Below are 20,321 nucleotides of genomic sequence, written 5' to 3'. Positions count from 1 at the left end.
AGGAAGAAGCAAAAAAAAAAAAAAAAAAAAATTTAAACTTACTGCAGCCGACAGCCGCTATAAACGATGCTGACGTTGCCAAAAATGAGCACGCATGATGCTACGGTGGTAGCAGGTAGCGTCTGATGTGTCTCTTAGAGATCACATGTATGTTGACCTAGATGCGAAATGACAGAGTCAGCAGCATTTGGTAAACAGCCGCCATCTTAAAGCAGTAGACTTGTAAGCGCTAATACATAAGATTAACGTTACTGTCAATCGCTCACGTAACGTTAGCCCTGCGGAGGGCTAGGTTTCTATTAATAATGACCACTGTCAATGTGTGGCTAAGGTTTCTTACATACAGGCTTCATTTAATCTGTGAAAACATAGCGCTGTAGAGTAGGCATGTGCCGGTATGATATTTTGACGGTACGGTAACCGTGGGCAAAAATACCGCGGTTTCACGGTATCACGGTATTGCAATTGTAGCTCCAAAAAATTATGAGATTAGGGGTTTGAGATTGAGGTTAAAAAAAAAAAAAAAAAACTTTTTTCCATTGAACAGGATTTTTTTTTTTTCAGACCATAGTTGCAAATTGGAACATGAATATATTGTTAAAATAAATAAATTGTCAATAAAAAAATATATATTTTAAATAAAATATAGCTTATAGACTACACTCACAGCCACAGCTCAAGTTGCTCAAGATTAGAGCAAGAACAAAATAATTTCTATAAAGTAAAAACACTTCTGAATATTTTATTTTTTTTAATTATACTGCATGACTGTTTTTTTCAGGGTGGAAAAGCTTAAGTGAAGTTTCACCATTTTCAGCCACTGTGTCAACTCTAGTCAACATGATGTCATGCCTTTGTTTTAAAAAGAACAAAGAATTCATAAGTTAGTTAAACATGTATAAGTTAGTTAAAACGTCAATATTGTTGTGGAAAGGTTTCATCTAAAAAAAAATTTTTTTTTTAAACATTGGGAGTGATACCTCTCCTTGATCCAGCGAACGTGGATTTGTGCTTAGGGCAAGACCATCTTTCTCAATTAGCGATCTTTGACGCAGTCACTTTTTCTCCTTCATTCAAGCGAATCAAGCTTGTTTTCTCACTCTGCGGCAGTCACACTCAACGAAGTTGCTCTCCCAGCTAAGCCTAGGCTAACATTCATCTTTGTAAGCTTTTAGTTAGTTTGTATATTGAATTTGAAAGGAAAATGTGTGTTTTGATTTTGGCGAACTTTTACCATGGTGCTAATCTGTTGAAGCTACTCACATGGAAAAATCTAATTGTACAACATTTTAAATGTATTCATGTTGTATATTACACTTAGCATGATTTGAGAGCTCAATAAATTGAAGAACAGTCCGCCTTATGTTTGAAGTATTTGTTTTTGGGTTAGCTGGCTGGCTAGCCGATAGCGTCACTTTCACACAGCAACAAACTGGAGGGGGTGAGCGCTGCTGCGCCAAGCCGCTTCTGGCTGCATTTTTGACACAAGAAAAATAGCGAATACCGCACTACGGTCTGACGGAAAATTTTAGTGGTTTTGAAACCGCGACGTTTTCACACCACGGTAAACCGTGAAACCGGTAACCGGCACATGCCTACTGTAGAGTGATGAGGGTGTAAAAAAAAAACTTAATAATGCTAACTGTCAATTTTAGCTCAGTAGTCATTGCTGGATAAAACACCAAGTAGCACTGGTCCCTAATGTGCGCCAATACAGCAGGTATCATACATTTATTTTAAACACTGCAAAAACTCAAAATCCTATCAGGACTTACAGTTTAGACTAACTTAAAATTTAACTAGAACTTCAAAACAGCTTGACACAAATAGAAATTCAATTAAACCATGTGGGAAAAACACCTAACTTTTAAGTGATGTGTGTTATCAAGCGTAATGGCATTTTTAGGTAAGAAATACAGGTGTATATATATATATATTTTTTTATAAGATCTAAAAGTTTTTTGAGTGAAAGCAGTGAATTAGTCTTTTTTTTAAAATTCTAGTTACATCTAAGATGCAATTCTTGGCTGTTTTCAACAATATACATCAAAAATAAAGACATTGAATGACTGAAAATGGTTCAATATTAGATGAAATTTCTTGTTTTCTCATATATATTTATAATTGCTCTTCACCTAAAAAAATATATATATGTTTTATCCGATTACTCGATCAATCAATAGAATTTTCAGTCGATTACTCGATTACTAAAATATTCGATAGCTGCAGCCCGAGTACACTTAACTAGGTGTTACTAGAAGGTTTGGGCTGCACAACCATAGGAGGTCGCATGGCCAAAACCTACCATAATGTTTCCGCATTTACACATAACTCCACCAGCAGAGCCTCTACTTAAGAGATGGATTAATTTTATTTACAGTGGCAATGTTCCGCAGCCAGCTGGGAACAGCAGGCTTTGCCAACAAACTTATACTTGTGGCTAGAGCTGTACCTACGGTTCGACAAAATGATCCATCCACAGTTCCACACTGAAATATTACTTTCTGCCACCTCAATGGCAGGACACACCTTGTTCCAAGATTAGCTAATGTGTTTTTCAAATTGGTTTTGTGTTGCAAATCTGTTTTACATGCTAGCTTTCATGCATCGCATCTTGAAATGTACAGAGTACCGTATTTTTTGGACTATAAGTTGCACCTGAGTATAAATCGCACCAGCCAAAAAATATGCAATGAAAAGGAAAAAAACATATATAAGTCGCGCCAGAGTGAGTATAAGTCGCATTTTTGGGGGAAATTTATTTGATAGAATCCAGCACCAAGAACAGATGTCATCTCGGAAAGGCAATTTTAAAAAAATACAATAGAGAACAACAGGATGAATAAGTGTACGGTATGCTAACATTACATGACTCATAAACAACGAACTGAGAACGTGCCTGGTATTTTAAAGGGATCCACGGATAGAAAGACTTGTAGTTCTTAAAAGATACATTTTTTTGCAAGTTATTATAATTTGATATTGAAACCCCTCTTGATGTTTTAGTTTTTATACAATTTGTAAAATTATTTTACCTAGTAGGTCGCCATTGTTGTTGACGTTGCAGGGTGGTGACGTCACAGGGCCACGCTGCCAGAATTCCACCTGTCACTCTTAAAAAAAAAAAACAAAAAAAAACGTGTCACTCTTTAATTATGTAAGGTAATGATTTAAATTTGCCGCAAGGTGTCAGTGGCGAGGTTTACATTAGTTAGGGTTCAAGCCAATGATTGTGTTTTTCCCTTGACTGACGCTGTAGTTTCTTTAATCCACAGTGGGAGAGAGAAAGGAGAGTGGCCACAGGCATTCGGATTCGCAGCTAGGACCGTGCCTTTTATTGGCGTAAGCTTCGACAACTCTTTCAAAACACACATAAGTATCATATAGTGAAAATACTACAAAACTAATACTCATATCTCTCAAAAAATGTCACCAAGAAGAAAACTGCTTCAATCTATTACCGAGGCCCTATTCTCACACAGTTAACACAACAATGCAAAGAGAACTGGCATTCACAATCAAAATAAATGCGCAAAATACACAAAAAACTTACTCAGACTTTGGTCAAACTGTATTTAAATATTTTAGCAACTCCTTTAGTTCAACAAATACACTGGATGGCAATATTTAGTCACAATACACAAACTATGATGCTGGGAGCCATTTTCAGGAGTCTTGTGAAGGCAACACTCAAATGAACGTGAATTACACTAGACCCAGTCTAAAAAAAAAAAACAAAAAACAGGGAGCTACAGCGTCAGTCAAGGCACAAAACGCACTTATTGGCTTGATGTCTTATTAATGTAAAAACTTGCCACTGACATCATGTGGTGTATTTAAATCCCTACCTTACATAGTTAGAGTGACTGAAGTACGGCAGCGTGGCCCTGTGACGTCACCGCCCTGCGACGTCAACAACAATGGCGATCTACTAGTTTATTTTTTTATCTAAAATTTTACAAAATTTCATTAAAACGAAAGCATCAAGAGGGGTTCTAATATCAAATTATTATTCCTCGTACTAACATTTATCTTGTCTTTTTATGCGTGGTTCCCTTTAATGTAACACAGCTATTAAGAGTTATTCAGATAACTATAGCATATAGAACATGCTAACAAGAAACAGTGATACAATATTGTGTCAATAATTTCACACATATGTCGTTCTAGAGTATAAGATGAACCCTGTGCCAAACTATGGGGGGGGGGGGGGGGTGAACCCTGCGACTTATTGTCCGAAAAATACGGCAATTCTCGAACCTTTAAATAAATCAGTGACATCAGTCCTTAATGTCTTATGTGTGAAAAGGATTAGCTTGGACTTTAAGGCCTAAATAACTCCTCTACCTTATGCAAATGTTAACAAAAGAGAGCATATGTTTCAAGAAGACTCCCCAAACTAAATGAGTTTGCTCCAGACTCAACTATCATCAGTATAAAACTTTATTCACTCAAGACTAGAGGCAATTTATTTTTATTGGCATTTTAACATTTGTAATGGTTGTATATAAGAAATTATCTATAGTAGTACCTTTACATACAAATTTAATTTGTTCCAATGTTAATTCGTTCTAGGACCGGGTTTGTAAGTCGAAATTTATTATAATTTGATGAATTAGTTCCACAGCCCAAAGTCCTTTGCTAAATCCCTCATAAATACTGCATGTACAATTACAAATAGAAATTACACATAGCAAAACAAATAAATTATAAATACATATTCGACTAATGATAATATAATAGTAATAATAATGGAACAAATCAGATTTTATTGTGGCAGTTGTGTTTTGCATGCTGTTCCTGAGTGCACCGTGTGACTGACAAGAGAGTGAGCGAGGTGTGGAAATGTGGGAAGTTTTTACTGTCTCTTTTCAATAGTGTTGCACAGATACCATTTTTTGGCCCCGATACCAATACCGATACTATACCGATACCACTTCGTTCATACAAATATATAGAATTTTTTGTTTTGTTTTTGTTTTATGTTTTGTTTTTGTTTTAAGTTTTTTTTAAAGAACTGCATACTTGGATGTGAAATCATTGCTATCATGGCTTTGTCCGGCTGCTGCTTACCTGTCAAAACAGAAAAAAGACTAATACTCAGTGAATCCAATAGATATTTTTATTGCATACCTGGTATGGGTGACAATTAAGGATGTAACGGAACATGTAATAGTATTGAACCGCGATCCTTTTATTTTCTAAGGTGATAGGTTTAATTTTATTATGGTTAAAAGAAACGTTTTGCAAGGTTTGATAATAAAAAACACCAAATCATCAGTCACCCTTGTTCTAAGCGGGTCGCTACTACAGTTGGCTTATTTCTATAGCACTTTTGAAACAGGTCTAAAATTGCTGCGGCATTTATTTCAGTCAAAGACAAGAAAAGTAAAGTACCTTTGACTTTGGGATGCTCCAGTTGAGCAGTTTGGCCGGTCTGTGTGATCCCTTGCTAAGCATGCAAAGTAATCACGTGTGATCACACAAAACAGAGTGGAGTCAGGTTCAGTGTTACCGGACCGGTAAATGGTATCGTCGCCCTCTTTGTTGGTACTCGCCGATACCAATACCAGCATTTTGGGCCGGATCGGCCCCCCCTGCCGATACTTGTATCGGAATCGGTGCATTTTTACTTTTCATGTTGTTGTTTGCATCTGCTACGGCGGACAGTAGCTGTGTTGTGTTGCACAAGTTCTGAAATAATAAATGATCAAAAACCTAACGAAGCTGGCGACTTCCCTGCCGATTTTACAATAATAATAATAATAATCAATTGGAAATAAAAATGTGTTTTTATTGTTACTTTAACTTATAGAGACTGACGAACGGAGGTCTGAGGAGACAGCAGGTGGAATATTGGAGGATACATCTGCTTGAGGACCGTCGAGATCGTAGACATATTCCGGCTGTATTGTCAAGCTAGTTCACTTACGCGCACAACACGCTCATATTTTTCTATCGTTTCCTTTCCTTTTTCCATCACCTGCACTAACCTTCTTGGGAAACATTTTGACGTCTCTCACAAGAAAATCCGCTGTGCTGCCGTCTTATGGGATAAGAATAAAATTGCGATGCTGTGGTAAATGTTTGTATTTAGAGCGTGTCGTCAAATGTTGAGACAAATGACGGGTCAGATTTTACGTCGGATGTTGAAAGGATCGCATGTAGATCCGTTCGTATGTCGAGGTACCACTGTATTATATAACCATTGATTAAACACTTTAAATTGGTGAGTGTGAATGATTGTTTGTCTTTAATTGCCATGTGATTGGCTGATGACAGGACACGGTTACTTCACTTAACCTAAAGGATTGTTAAAAAGAAACGCTAACCCTAAAGAGATGATGGTTCGAGCTTTTTTGTCTTGAAAGAAATGCAGTGTTTTGTTCACATTCAATATACACTGTAACCTGAAATTAGCCACTTGATCGCCTGTTCTAGGTTGTGCGTTGCTGCCTTCTCCACATCATCCACAAGGGTCGCTACATCACCGCAAACCGTCGCAGCATCTTCTTCCGTGTGGCTCACAATGCTTGCGAAATAGAGGCCTACTGCAATGCCTTGTGCCAGTTGCGGGCACTGCTCTACTTGGCCCAGCGCATGCTGCACGACAACAGCCATGGTAACCTCTTCTTCAATGATGAGAGCGGCCTCAGCGAGAGCTTCGTGCGGGAATACAGCTCCATGCACAAGGGCTGCTTCTACGGTCGATGCCTGGGCTTTCAGGTCAGATCATAATGAATGAACAGTGTTTTGAGTCGAAGCCAGAAGTCGTAGTTTTAGAGGCAGTATGTTGGATTCTAGGAAGCCAAGATGCATCACTTGCAAGGGCAACAATTTTTGTTATGTTTTATTGTCTCAATTGTGGTGTTCTCTCAGACTATTTTCATGCTCATTATTTTGCCCCCACAACTTTTATGATCCAATACATAATTTTTTTTCTTAACTGATGTCTGAAAACGTTGTAGTTTTATAGAGATGTTTGTCAACTGTGATAGTGCTGATTTATTCCAGGGGATACAATCCAGACAAGAAGAGCAACAAGTAAGCTAATTGATTGACTAACACTACAAAACAGTCTTGTGGCACAACATAGCACTACACTAAAAGTGCACAACTCGAAATCTGATAATAAAATCAGGTGAGACAGAAGTGTTCATGTCAGAAATGTTTGTAATGTGAATGCTTGTAAATAGTCTTAAAACGTGCAATATAGCCAGTGCACAAACAAACTGTGATATTGTGAAGGAACACAGTACTTTTTATGCATAAGCTGTAGGAATGTAACATACAAATGTGAAAATTGAATTTAAAGGTCATGTTTTTCTTCTTTGGCCCCACTAGTTCACTCCAGGCGTTCGGCCCTCTCTGCAGACCATCGCCATCGGCCTCGTGGCCTTTGGGGAGAACTACAGGCGCCATCAGTCTGGAATAGGTCAGCATCCTTTTCATTTTTATTCACAGGTCGTTCTCATCTCACCTCGCTGCCTCCAACTCTGTTCCTTGACCCCCACAACCTCCTTCTTGCCTCTTTTGATGCTATATATGTGTTGCATGCTCTTTCATTCTTTTAGACTCTCAAGCGATTGCCGGCGGTGCGCTCCATATTTCAGAATGTTTTTCAATCTTGTAAACGCCAGACGAACCTTAGATAAATATTGATGTGTAGAACTCAATGCTGACAACACTTTGTACTAGCTAACTTTAAATTCAGTTGCCTCAGAAATGTTGTGTTTGCTGATAATTGCCATCCCTGTGCTAAAATGCCAAGCGGATGAATAATTTGAGGATCTGGGTAATGTATCGAAGCACATCGTAGCAAATATGAAATAACATGCAAATGTTCATCCTTGGGTTTATGACTAGAGGTGGGAATCTTTGGGCACCTAACGATTTGATTACGATTCAGAGGTTCCGATTCGATTATAAATCGATTATTGATGCACCAGAACCCCGTCCACCCCCTGCTTTTAATTTTTTGTACACTAGTTCCCAAATTGTTCAAAAATCCTCTCAGGCTAAACAAGCTACTATTTCAGTATCAAGTTAACTGTTAAAAACGGTAAATAAAATACTCAAGTCCCCATTCTGTATCGGCAGCTTTAAACTACATTAAATTAATTTAATATTGTGAATCAACCGTTAAAGTTGTTAAAATTGCTCCCGTTATTCCCTAATTTCCCTTCTGTCTACTTTTGTGTGAAAGTTTTAAAACTGTTTCATCATTTAAAGATAGATTCGTCAAGATTTTGCCGATTTTTTTTTTTTTTTTTTTTAAGATAAAAAGTAGGTTCGCTACAACAGAGCCTACTGGAGAAGTATACTGCTTTAAGATGTCGCCTGTTTACTAGCACGGAAAAGTCTGTCATTTAACATCTAGTTCTTGGTATATGATCTAACACGGCCATCGTCTGTCATTTCACATCTAGTTCTAGATATACGTATGTGATATCTACCATAGCTGTATGTTGCCGTATGTTTGTAGCAACTGGGCGCTGTTTGTAGCGGCTGACGGCCGCAGTCAGGTATTATTGTTTTTTTTTTTTTTTTATCTAGCGGCATGAGTTGAACATGATATTTACTCTCGGTCCCTTCCTCTTTGCGTCCTGAAGACCGCGCTCACTGTGTTTTATTTCCGCTTTACCTGGTATAATTCAATAATCGGAATTTGGATGTTTGAGAATCGTTCTCGAATCTTCCACGGCCGAATTGCGAATAATCTAAGAATCGGAAATTTCGCACGCCTCTAGTTATGACCATCTTAAATTATGTGTGTTGTGTCATGTAATGTGTGATAAAACGTACAAAACACAAATAGTTTTCGATACACTGGTCCTTCTCAAAAAATTTGCATATTGTGAGAAAGTTAATTATTTTCTGTAATGTACTGATAAACATTAGACTTTCATATATTTTAGATTCATTACACACAACTGAAGTAGTTCAAGCCTTTTATTGTTTTAATAATGATGATTTTGGCAAAAAAGTCAAGAAAAACAAAAAATCCCGATCTCAAAAAATTAGCATATCATGAAAAGGTACTCTAAAGAAGCTACTAACCTAAGCATCTGAATCAACGAATTAACTCAAAGCGCCTGCGAAAGATTCCTGAGGCTTTTAAAAACTCCCAGCCTGGTTCATTACTCAAAACCGCAATCATGGGCAAGACTGCCGACCTGACTGCCTTCAGAAGGCCATCATTGACACCCTCAAGCAAGAAGACACAGAAAGACATTGCTGAGCGAATAGGCTGTTCCCAGAGTGCTGTATCAAGGCACCTCAGTGGGAAGTCAGTGGGAAGGAAAAAGTGAGGCAGGAAACGCTTCACAACCAGAAGAGGTGACCGCACCCTGAGAAAGATAGTGGAGAACGGCCGATTCCAGACCTTGGGGGACCTGCAGAAACAGTGGACTGAGAAACATCCAGAGTCACCGTGCACAGGCGTGTGCTGGAAATGGGCTACAGGTGCCGCATTCTCCAGGTCAAGCCACTTTTGAACCTGAAACACCGGCACTGGACTGTTGCTCAGTGGTCCAAAGTACTTTTTTCAGATGAAAGCAAATTTTGCATGTCATTTGGAAATCAAGGTGCCAGAGTTAAGAGGAAGACTGGGGAGAATGAAGTGCCAACATGCCTGAAGTCCAGTGTCAAGTACCCACAGTCAGTTATGGTCTGGGGTGCCATGTCAGCCGCTTGTGTTAGTCGACAGTGTTTTATCAAGGGCAGGGTCAATGCAGCTAGCTATCAGGAGATTTTGGAGCACTTCATACTTCCATCTGCTGACAAGCTTTATGGAGATGAATATTTCATTTTTCATCACGACCTGGCACCTGCTCACAGTGCCAAAACTGTATAAATGGTTTACTGACCATGGCATTACTGTGCTCAATTGGCCTGCCAACTCTCCTGACCTGAACTCCATAGAGAATCTGTGGGATATTGTGAAGAGGAAGTTGAGAGACACCAGACCCAATACTGTAGATGAGCTTAAAGCCACTATCGAAGCATCCTGGGCCTCCATAACACCTCAGCGGTGCCACGGGCTAATTGCCTCCATGCCACGCCGCATTGAAGCAGTCATTTCTGCAAAAGGATTCCCGACCAAGTATTGAGTGCATAGCTGATATAATTGATTGAAGGTTGACGTCTTTTGTATTAAAAAACCCTTTTTTGTATTGGTCGGATGAAATATGCAAATTTTTTGAGATAGGGTTTTTTTTTGGTTTTTCTTGACTTTTTTGCCAATATTGTCAATATTAAAACAATAAAAGGCTTGAACTATTTCAGTTGTGTGTAATGAATCTAAAATATATGAAAGTCTAATGTTCATCAGTACATTACAGAAATAATGAACTTTATCACAATATGCTAATTTTTTGAGAAGGACTAGTAGGTTTCCTCCATTAACAATGGTCCCAGCATAGAGTACTTGCATTTACACCACCAGAATTGTGGGCTTGGGGAAACCACTGCTATTTCCATCATTACAAAATAATCTTCCTTCTTCTATTTAAATGAGTCATCCCCAAATTCTGCTCTTGGGGAAAACTGTTTTCTTCCACTACAACATGGGATCAGATTATGAAGGGGTCAAACTTCAAACAAAATTTTTCAAGGTTTGCCAATGGTGTGCAACAAACTAGTTTGTGCAACGGTCTGAAAATATATCACCTCACGACTCCAGGGCATACCCTTTCTTCTCACAATGCGCCACCTTTATGACAATAATGTTGCAATGAGGTTTCCACTGTAATTCAGCTCACTTATTTTTGTGCACTCTGCTGCATCATAGCAGGTGGTATTGCACTGTATGGTGAGTTTACCTATTAACCTTGGCACATTTTTCTTGTACCAATGGGGATGATAAATCTTTAGCCTTAAAGCCTTTGTAGTCATCAATAGAATAGGCTAGCTACAAACCATCCTGTCGTGTCTGTATCTTCTTTAGTACTTACCAGGGCCGTGCATGCTAACTGGCAAGTGTAGGTTGAAACACTAGGGTAAAAGCTGCATCAAATGCTTCAGCCTCAAAGTTGCATGAATGGAGTAGACATAAAATATTAATTTTGTGACAAGTTTATAGTCCTGGGAGTCATAAAGACATTGTTCAGTGTTTTGCACAGATCTCAGCGGCTTCAAGATTTTTTCCCTTAACCTAAATGATTTTCAGTCACTGTACTATAAGTCTGCATGTCCCTCTTTATATTTATATCTGTTGATTAGTACTCCATCTTCAAAACAGTACAAGACATCTCACAAAATGAAAATTGCAATCCAGCCTTTTCACATCCTCCATTCTTTACCCAGGTGTAGCAGCCAGCTCTTTTTTTACATCGGGCAAGTACGCCATTGACCCTGAGTTAAGAGGGGCCGAGTTTGAGCGCATCACTCAAAATCTCGACGTCCATTTCTGGAAGACCTTCTGGAACGTCACAGAGACTGAAGTGCTGTCGGTGAGTAGAGTTTATGGCAGCTGTTTTCCACTTTACTGGCTTGCTTTGTCACTAGTCGCGATTGGATCTTTTCCACAAAAGTGCCATTTCTATTCAGAGCATGTACTGTATCATAACACCATATGGTTGACGTAAACCACCTGAGAATATATGGGTAGAGGTGATATAAATAGCTAGTACCTTGACCTATAAGTGTTCCAAATTATTACCAAAAATTAGCTTCCCATCGCAGTATTTAACTCTCAAAGCAAGTAATTTTCACTCACTACCGCTTTTGGAACATTTGGAGAAAAGCAATTTAACAACACGCACAGGCCTATACTCTGTAAGCTTCACAAAACTAGTCAGATCAGCAAAGCTTGGGATTTCTTCGGCTACTCTTTACTACTACTACTCTTCTACTTTTTTGCTGTTGGTATGTCTTTGTGAACTGCCACTTCCTTGCAGTTGACAGAGTGAGCACACAATCAGGCCCAAGGAAATTGAACAATTTCTACATTCCAGGGCATCTTTCTTTTTTAAATTACCTTCACAATTCAACTTGAAGTTGTTTTAGGCATGTTGTAAGTAACAACAATCTTGGAGGCGGGTCTTGAAGGAGAGCGTCTGGTGGCCGGGCCTGTATCCATGGGGCCTGGCCGGGCACAGCCCGAAAAGGCAACGTGGGTCCCCCCTCCCATGGGCTCACCTGTGGGATGGGCCAAAGGGGCCAGGTGCACAGTGAGTTTTGCAGCCCTTGGTGGTCCGACCCCCAGCTACGGAAGCTAACTTTGGGACATAGAATGTCACCTCTCTGGCGTAGAAGGAGCCCGTGCTGACTAGATATAGTCGGACTCGCCTACACACACAGTTTGGGTCCGCTACCAATCCTCTCGAGAGAGGTTGGACTCTCTTCCACTCTGGAGTTGCCCAAGGTAAGAGGCGCAGAGCAGGTGTGAGCATACTTATTGCCCCCCGGCTTGGCACCTGTGCAGTACATTGGGGTTTGCCCTAGTAGACGAGAGGGTAGCCCCCCTCCGCCTTCCTGACTGTTGTCTGTGCCTATGCACTGAACAGCAGCTCAGAGTAGCCACCCTTTTTCAGTTCAAGTTTATTGTCCCCTAAGGAGGGGAAACTTATCTTACAGCAGGTGAGCACACAGATTCACAACAACAGAGTTGTTTTTGGAGTCCTTGGAGGGTGTGCTAGAGATCGCTCCCTCTGGGGACTCCCTCGTTCTGCTGAGGGACTTCAACGCTCATGTGGGCAATGACAGTGAGACCTGGAGGGACGTGATTGGGAGGAATAGATCATGTTAAAACATAAGGGTGTCCATATGTGCACTTGGCACTAGGACACCCTAGGCCATAGTTCGATGACCGATTTTGTAGTCGTGTCATCGGATTTACGGCTGAATGTTCTGTTTCTTTATCAAAAGAAATTAGACAACGTTACTATTTAGCAATAACTCAAGTGTTAATATGCGTCTCCAAAACAATACAAATTGATAACTCTTAAGTCACTGATTAGCATAATCGCTAACTAGTTTAGTGCTCCGTACTAAGTAGTAACGTCTCATCAAAATTTGCTCACCTCTAATGGAGGCACAGTTGATCTAACAACACACATGACTCGAGACAAACTCTCGTGTAAATGTTATTGAATCCGCAACTAAACCTGAGTGTAGCAGTGAACTCACTCTCTCTCTCTTGCTCTAATCACTTAAAAAGGACTGCACATAGCTGCCAGCCAAAATCGATTATTAAATTCATTGACAACTCATTTACTAATCGGTTTTAATTGATTAGTTGTTCCAGCATTATTGTATATATGTATACATTTGTTTTATATATTGCATACCGTATTGGCCCGAATATAAGACAGTGTTTTTTTTGCATTGAATTAAGACTGAAAAAGTGGGGGTCGTCTTATATTCGCGGTCTAGACATTAAACCCATTCACGACGCTAGATGGCGCCAGATATCATTGAAGCGAATGCTGAACTTGAGGAGTAGTGTTCTGTCATGACAGATCTCAGCTACTCTCAAGTTTAACCAGTTTGCATTATTTTATTGCAATGTTTATCCTTATTCAGATTTGTTTCAAGACTACAGTTACAGTTAGACCTCACTTTGATGGTTATTGCAGTTATTGCAATTTTGTAGTTTTATCACAATAGATTGGTTACATTACAATTTGTAGTTACATTTCAAAAACCAGAAACCATTAATTTACGAATGTGATTGCACTTTAGTTTACATATTTAAAGGTTCATATATTAAGATTTGAATGAGACAAAATAACATGCTTTTTCTATCAAATATATTGTTATAATCCTTTTTTTTTCAGATGTACTGTAATTATTTTCTGTATAAAAATTGATTTGGTGTTCAAAAAGTCTTTCTTCAAACTTGAGTCTTGAAAAAGAGGGGGTCGTCTATAATCAGGGCCGTCTTATATTCGGGTCAATACAGTATTAAAAAAATAAATATATATATTTATATATATATATATATATATATATATATATATATTAAGGATGCAACAATACTCGGTTTTATATTGAACCATTCGATATTCAATATGCCTAATTACATTTTTCTATATATACATTTATTATTGCCTTTGCATGTTTGTAATTTTGGGTCTGCTCACACTGCTGTTTCAAATCCTTATCGTAGTAAGTGTTCTATTTCATCCCTGCTGACCACCAGGCCCCGCCCTTGGGCAGTCGTTCGAGAGTCATAGAACCGTAACTATGGTACATTTGTAACTTTCGTTTGCGAGTGGCAGAATATTTAGTCCTGCTAGTTTTATTTTAATATTTACTTCATATGTGAATAAACAGTTTGAAGTGTTTGTTTTCATTGCAGATTCTTTAAAACTGCCATCTGAAAATAATCGAGACCAGAAAAAACAAACACAAAAGAACTTGATCATGTTTTGCATGATCGCTTAGCCGTACTTTCTTCTAACTATACCACATCATTCACATAAGTTAGCTTTTGACTGCGGTACATTCTGAGTTGTACAGAAAGATCAGATTGCATTGCTGCAGTAAAACATCAGTCATAAACCAAGGACTCCCAATGCTACTTTTTTGCCTCCTGGTAAATGTGTACCCTTCTATCCTTATGCAGACTGTAATAATAGAGGAGAATTCAATTCATTCTGCAGCATTCATGACTTATTCATGTGGTTCCCTTTTCTCTCCAGTGAACTTGCTTTGTTTGTATCGCGCAATCCCCTTTTCCCAATTTGTTCTCATTCTCCTCTCCTCCCTTCACCCGCAGAGTCTGGCCAGTATGACGTCTGTGCCAGTCAAGGTGAACCGAGCTCTCTCCGTGCCTCCTGTGCCCTTCGACCTTCCGCTGGCAGCCAATCACCGAGGCTCGGTGACCATACCGCCGCCGTGCTCACACATCGGGGCCGCCCCCGTTCAGATGAGGCTCATCTCGTACGATCTGCGTGAAGGACAGGTACTCGTCATTATGTTCACCCAGAGCTTTTTGCAATCATGTTATCTGACATCACGAAGACTGGATTTCCACTGCACAGTTCAGGTGACACAATTCCAATTTGTTGACGCTCAAATGGCACAATTGGTATAAGTGTCATGACAGCAGGAATAGAAAAAAAATGTATGAAATCAGTGATCATCAGATTAGAATCTGGCTTGTTTCAAACGTTAATTAAAATCCGATACATATCAGATATCTGTCTCTCAGAGTGCAGTGTAAGATTGGAATCAATGTCATCTTGACATCATTGAAATACAAAGATCGTTGACATGTACACACAAACAACACAGTGCCACAACTTGCAAGTTATTCAAGATTTTGCTGCAAGGCAATAGTTTTATGTATGAGAAAACTTCAGATAAACCCACGCACGAGTGAAGTCCAAAAAGAAATAAAAATGGAGCCCTTCCTTGTGGGCAAGGAGAGCCACAGTCCCTGATGCATTTTTAACTGTTTATTGAACACAAGCAGTCAAACACATAATAAATGGGAACACTTTCAAGGAGCTTTTGTAAGCCACATTTTAGACTAATGGTAAAAACTTCTGTTGTTACTCATTCGACCACACCACTAAAAAGCATCAGACATTCTGTAAACAACAATATCCGCATAATTACACTTCATCAAACTGGCCTAAATCTTTACATTGTATTTTTTTATTCTTTTATGATTGCAATTTTTTATAAAAAATGAATTAATTGGTGTTTTTAAGGGAAACTGCAATGACTTGGCAGTTGTTGTTTTTTTTTTTGTAAAGGGGAAAATTAGTGTAGTACCTAAATGGAGTTACCAGCTTAATCACGGAACACAAATGTACCACCCAATGTACAGTTTAAAAAAAATACATTTAGGCATGTAATATAGATATTAAATGAGAATATGGCACTTGGACCTGTGCTGTAAATTCAGTCTTTAGTAGTTGTTTGACCTAGTTTAACACCATTTTCCACTGGGTCTTCTCTGCAAATCGTGCATATTCAAGTAATGACTATTTGGAAAATATTTTTTGAGTTGGAATTTTGTTGACATCTTCTCCCAGTCGTCTCCACACATAATCCCCGTCTCCTTTCATTGCAGTCACTGCCACTTTTTCAGCTCTTCATTGCTCTCTCTCAGCCCCCCCCCGCGCACTTCGCCCATCCTCCTTTTTTGGAGGTTGGCACGTAACCAGACAAGCAATTCAGCGAAGGCTTCAAAGTCATTGATCTCGCTAAAAACAAAAACAGCGAGGTGCTTTACAGTGTCACAAAATTACATGACTGCGTCAGCAGAAAAAACGGCCTCTTGGCAACATCTCATCAACCTTCCTTGTTTGTTTTGCACAATGTGTGCGTGTTCATGCAGGTGCACAGAAGCTAATCCCACTCTCTGCGGGGCCCTAACACTCGCAGTAAAACAAGCCGTGTTTACAACTTGTCCTAATGTGATTCTTTAAAGTTAGTCTTGAAGGGTTGTTAAACTGTTCTGTTTTCTATTTCCAGGATAGCGAGACCCTGCTATCACTCACCCGCTCAGATGCGGGCGCAATCTCTCTTTCGCTGGGGCTGAAGACTAAGCGCCTGCCCTCATCTCCCTGCCTGGTCATCCACTTCCACGGTGGAGGTTTTGTGGCTCAGACTTCCAAATCCCATGAGGTATGAGCAGTGCATTGATTTATTTATTTATCATTTCTTGACTGATTCTTGTTTACATATTACAGGTGTGAAAGTAACCCTCATGGATTAGGTTTAGAAACAAAGTGACAGGATGCCATGTAATAATATGACATTTGATATTTTAGTAATCAACACACATTTACATATGAGGTTTTAATTTGCCCAAAGCAACAATTGTGTTAAAGATTGTTCATTTAACTCATTGGCTGCCACTGGCTACGTTTAAATGGACATTTTATACAGATTATAGTAATTTTCGGACCATAAGGCGCACCTGACTGTAAGCCGCCACTTACCAAATTTAACAAAAAACGGCATTTGTTCATAGATAAGCCACCCAGGACTCTAAGGTACAGCTGTCCTCACTGCATTAAGGGTATATTTACACCAAAAGATATTAACTGGTAACACTTTATTTGACAGCGACATCATAAGACCCATACGACAGTCATAATTATGACATGACACTGTCATGAGCATTAATGAATGCTTATGATAAATGTCATTTTGTGTCCTCCGGTAAATTATCTCACTTTTAAATGCATGCAAAAGATCTGAACTGGACACAAATGGAGTTAGTGACAAAATTTGCCGGATGACACTTATTGACATTCGTCATAAGCATTCATTAATGCCCACGACAGTGTCATGTCATAATTATGTTGGTCTTGTGACAATCTTATGACGCCGCTGTCAAATAAAGTATTACCTATTAACCCAAATAAATCAACAAATAAGCAGCACTGGACTATAAGCCGCAATATTTAAAATAACAGAAAAAAGTAGCGGTTTATAGTCCGAAAATTATGGTGAAAGCCTAATTGGGATGAAAAGGCTTCATGTAATAAAAATAATAATCATAATTAGGGATGCATATTTTTGCACCCGAGTCAGAGTCCAAGTCACCTGATTTTGAGAATCTGCCAGGGAAAAAAATGGTTTTTCCCACCGTGCTGCCTTCATATTGTGAATTATTTTCAAAGAAGAATAATGCAGAAAAATGCTTCTTCAGTAAATGCTTCATTGAGTGAGTCCACTCAGGCTTTCTCACCCATGCTACAGAGAACAGCCTCACTTAAACAATGAGTTGCCACAGCACACTAATGCAAGTTTAACGATGATTTGACAGATTTGTGTCTTTGATCGTAGAGCTACCAAGCTTCTCTGGTAAGATCAAAGCTACAAACCTGTTGATCATAGTTCATTTTAAGTAGCAAAAGGAAGCTGGACAGTTTGGCTGCACTTTTTAGCAGGAGAGAGGGTGAGAGTCTGTGGCACTGTACGAGCATAAGCAGAAAAACATATAAAATATATTTTTTAAATCAAAAACTCGATCCTTTTCACCCGATTCTGATGCTCTTAAAAATGGCACGATCGACCCAATTTCTGATCACGTGATCGGATCGTGACATCCCTATTTATAACAGTACACATCCAATTCGGAATATTCTAACACAATCCAGCCCATTCTGATCCAGATTCTATTATGAATTAGAGGGGTGGTTTATGTTGAGTTATAATCTGATCGGTGTGGTAAAACATTTTATTCCAAAATTTCGGAACAAACAAACCGTCCTTACCGTGCATGTTTGTGACGTCAGTATATGCGGTTCTGTTTTTCCTGGAAGCTAGTAGAAACGGTGCAATTGGAAGACAGGGTATGCTAAGGGTGTCCAAACCAGTCCTCAAGGACCTTGTTTTTGTTCCTACCGATCAAGCGCAGATCGTTTAACCAATGAGGTTCCTGCTAAAACCAGCATTACCTGACAAAAATCAACTGATTACACGTGTAAGACACCAGATTGGTGCAAAGGTGTCATCCTGTTTTGTTGGAAAGAAATCTAGCACCCCCTGCGGCCCGATTTGGAATAGTTTGGGGACCTCTGTGGTAGGCGCAAGACTAAACTGGTCTGTATTTGAGACTAACATGTTGTTGGAGATATTAAAAGATTTTAAAATTGTTGAAAGACTTGATGGAAGAATAATAGGGAAAATACATGAAAGAATGCTCATGTTTAATGTAGAAATGGACGGAGTCATGTTTTGTTGACATGGAATCAATACGGCTTGTTGTGAGGACTTGCCTCGGGAGCCGACAGTTTTTATGTGTGCGGAGTACGCATGCACGGAAAAAGATATCAAAATGCGCGTGGAGGCTTATAGTGGGTTGCGTGGCGATGTTAGAAGCAGCGGTTTGTGTTTGTTTGCTGCAGTAAAGCCAAGTTGGCGTTAAGTGTAATTTTTGTGATCCATGTCTTTTACTAATCTCGCCAAGAGCCACAGTGAAGGGAGGTAATAGGCTGCTTCTTCTGCTACCACTATTTTGGGAATTTTCGGTCAAGCTGCGCATTTCAAAAACGTTTGTTCCGACCAACGGTGTGTTGTATGTAGGAGTGGGAACCTTGGGGCATCTCACGATACGATACGATTCGCGATACAAGGCTCACGATAACGATTATCTCACGATATCACGATACAGCGATTATCGATATGTTGGTCAGAAATTGGATACATGATATTCTACGATACAACTGTTGAAACGAAAAAAAAAAAAAATCGAAATAGAAAAAGTACTGTTTAAGTCATTTATTAAACAGTGACACCTTTTCTGTGCAACATTGCTGTAAAATATAAATCTACTGCAAATTGTGCACCTGCACATATATAGAGGAAACAAATCACAACCACTGATATCTCTTGGAGAGATCATGATGAATGGCACCCTTAATTTCTTAAAGGTTTTAAATCTTCTAAAAAAAAATTAACAGTGCTGTAGGTGTCAGTCAGCAGTTGAGCTTGGAGTGGGGCAATGATAAAATTGGTGGGTCTTTTCTTCGTATATGACCTTTGTTGCCAAAAGCGTTGGTTTGAGCACTTCCACTATCTGCTTCAGCATTTGAGATGTCAGACTTGGTCAGTCACAGTCTTCCTCACCTTAAAAACATCAAAATAAAACAAAAAATATTAGCTACCACATAGCTTTTGAGTTGAAATCCTGATTTTTCTTTTTTTTTGTGTGTGTGTGTTGGAAGTATTGAATGAAAAAAAATTTGAATGTATAGAAATAAAAAATGCAGAAATAACCTATTTTTAATATGTAGGCTGCATTAATTATCATGCACATCACTTTATATATCTTGGAACCTATTCAAACCATTTTTATAGCTTATAGTATCAAAATGGCAGTAATAACAGTTTGTGTAGTAAACTAGATGGAAAGTGGTTCTCAAATAATATCAAATAAATCTGTAAATTCATGGGGCCTTGTTTGATATTAATTTTTATCCAGTTTATAGGGTCCTAGTTTATTTTATATCATTCAACACCAAATGCCATCAAAATAATACATGTAAATTTAAAAACAATTACATTGCAAAACTTTCTTACCTCAAGTGATGAAAGGGAAGCAGTGAAGGAATCCGGTGTGCACTTCGTCACCAGCTCCCAGTGAGTGAACCTTATTTTTGTTAAACAATTCTTGCATACAGCAAAGTCCTTCTTCACCTTACTTCCTTTCTTGTTGGTGTAAAATCTAAAGTGTGTCCACATGTGTGATTTGTAGCAATATTTTTGTCACTTTTCCCTCCACCGTTCCCACGGAGCCTTTTTATTTTTTCAACCCACTTGGAGAGCTTCCTTTCTTTTTCTCTAGACGACTTTTGCGCACTTTACCTTCACCGCCACTCCCGAGCGCCCCTAGTGGACCGCCAAGG

The 20,321-nt window shown here is 39.0% G+C and overlaps 1 protein-coding gene across 5 annotated transcripts in view; it reads left to right on the top strand.

The window, feature by feature from the left end:
* The window catches only part of lipeb (lipase, hormone-sensitive b), a 61,165-nt gene that overhangs the window by 21,080 nt on the left and 19,764 nt on the right, over window positions 1-20,321 (top strand). For all 5 annotated transcript variants that reach the window (XM_057833598.1, XM_057833597.1, XM_057833600.1 and 2 more), the window contains 5 exons: window positions 6,442-6,726; window positions 7,345-7,435; window positions 11,308-11,453; window positions 14,726-14,911; window positions 16,435-16,587. In XM_057833598.1, coding sequence (XP_057689581.1) covers window positions 6,442-6,726; window positions 7,345-7,435; window positions 11,308-11,453; window positions 14,726-14,911; window positions 16,435-16,587 — 861 coding nt within the window. The remainder of the gene's footprint in view (window positions 1-6,441; window positions 6,727-7,344; window positions 7,436-11,307; window positions 11,454-14,725; window positions 14,912-16,434; window positions 16,588-20,321) is intronic.

This window comes from Corythoichthys intestinalis, chromosome 4 (assembly GCF_030265065.1).
Source record: "Corythoichthys intestinalis isolate RoL2023-P3 chromosome 4, ASM3026506v1, whole genome shotgun sequence".
Classification (NCBI taxonomy): domain Eukaryota; kingdom Metazoa; phylum Chordata; class Actinopteri; order Syngnathiformes; family Syngnathidae; genus Corythoichthys; species Corythoichthys intestinalis.
This window is presented reverse-complemented; position numbering and strand designations above follow the sequence as displayed.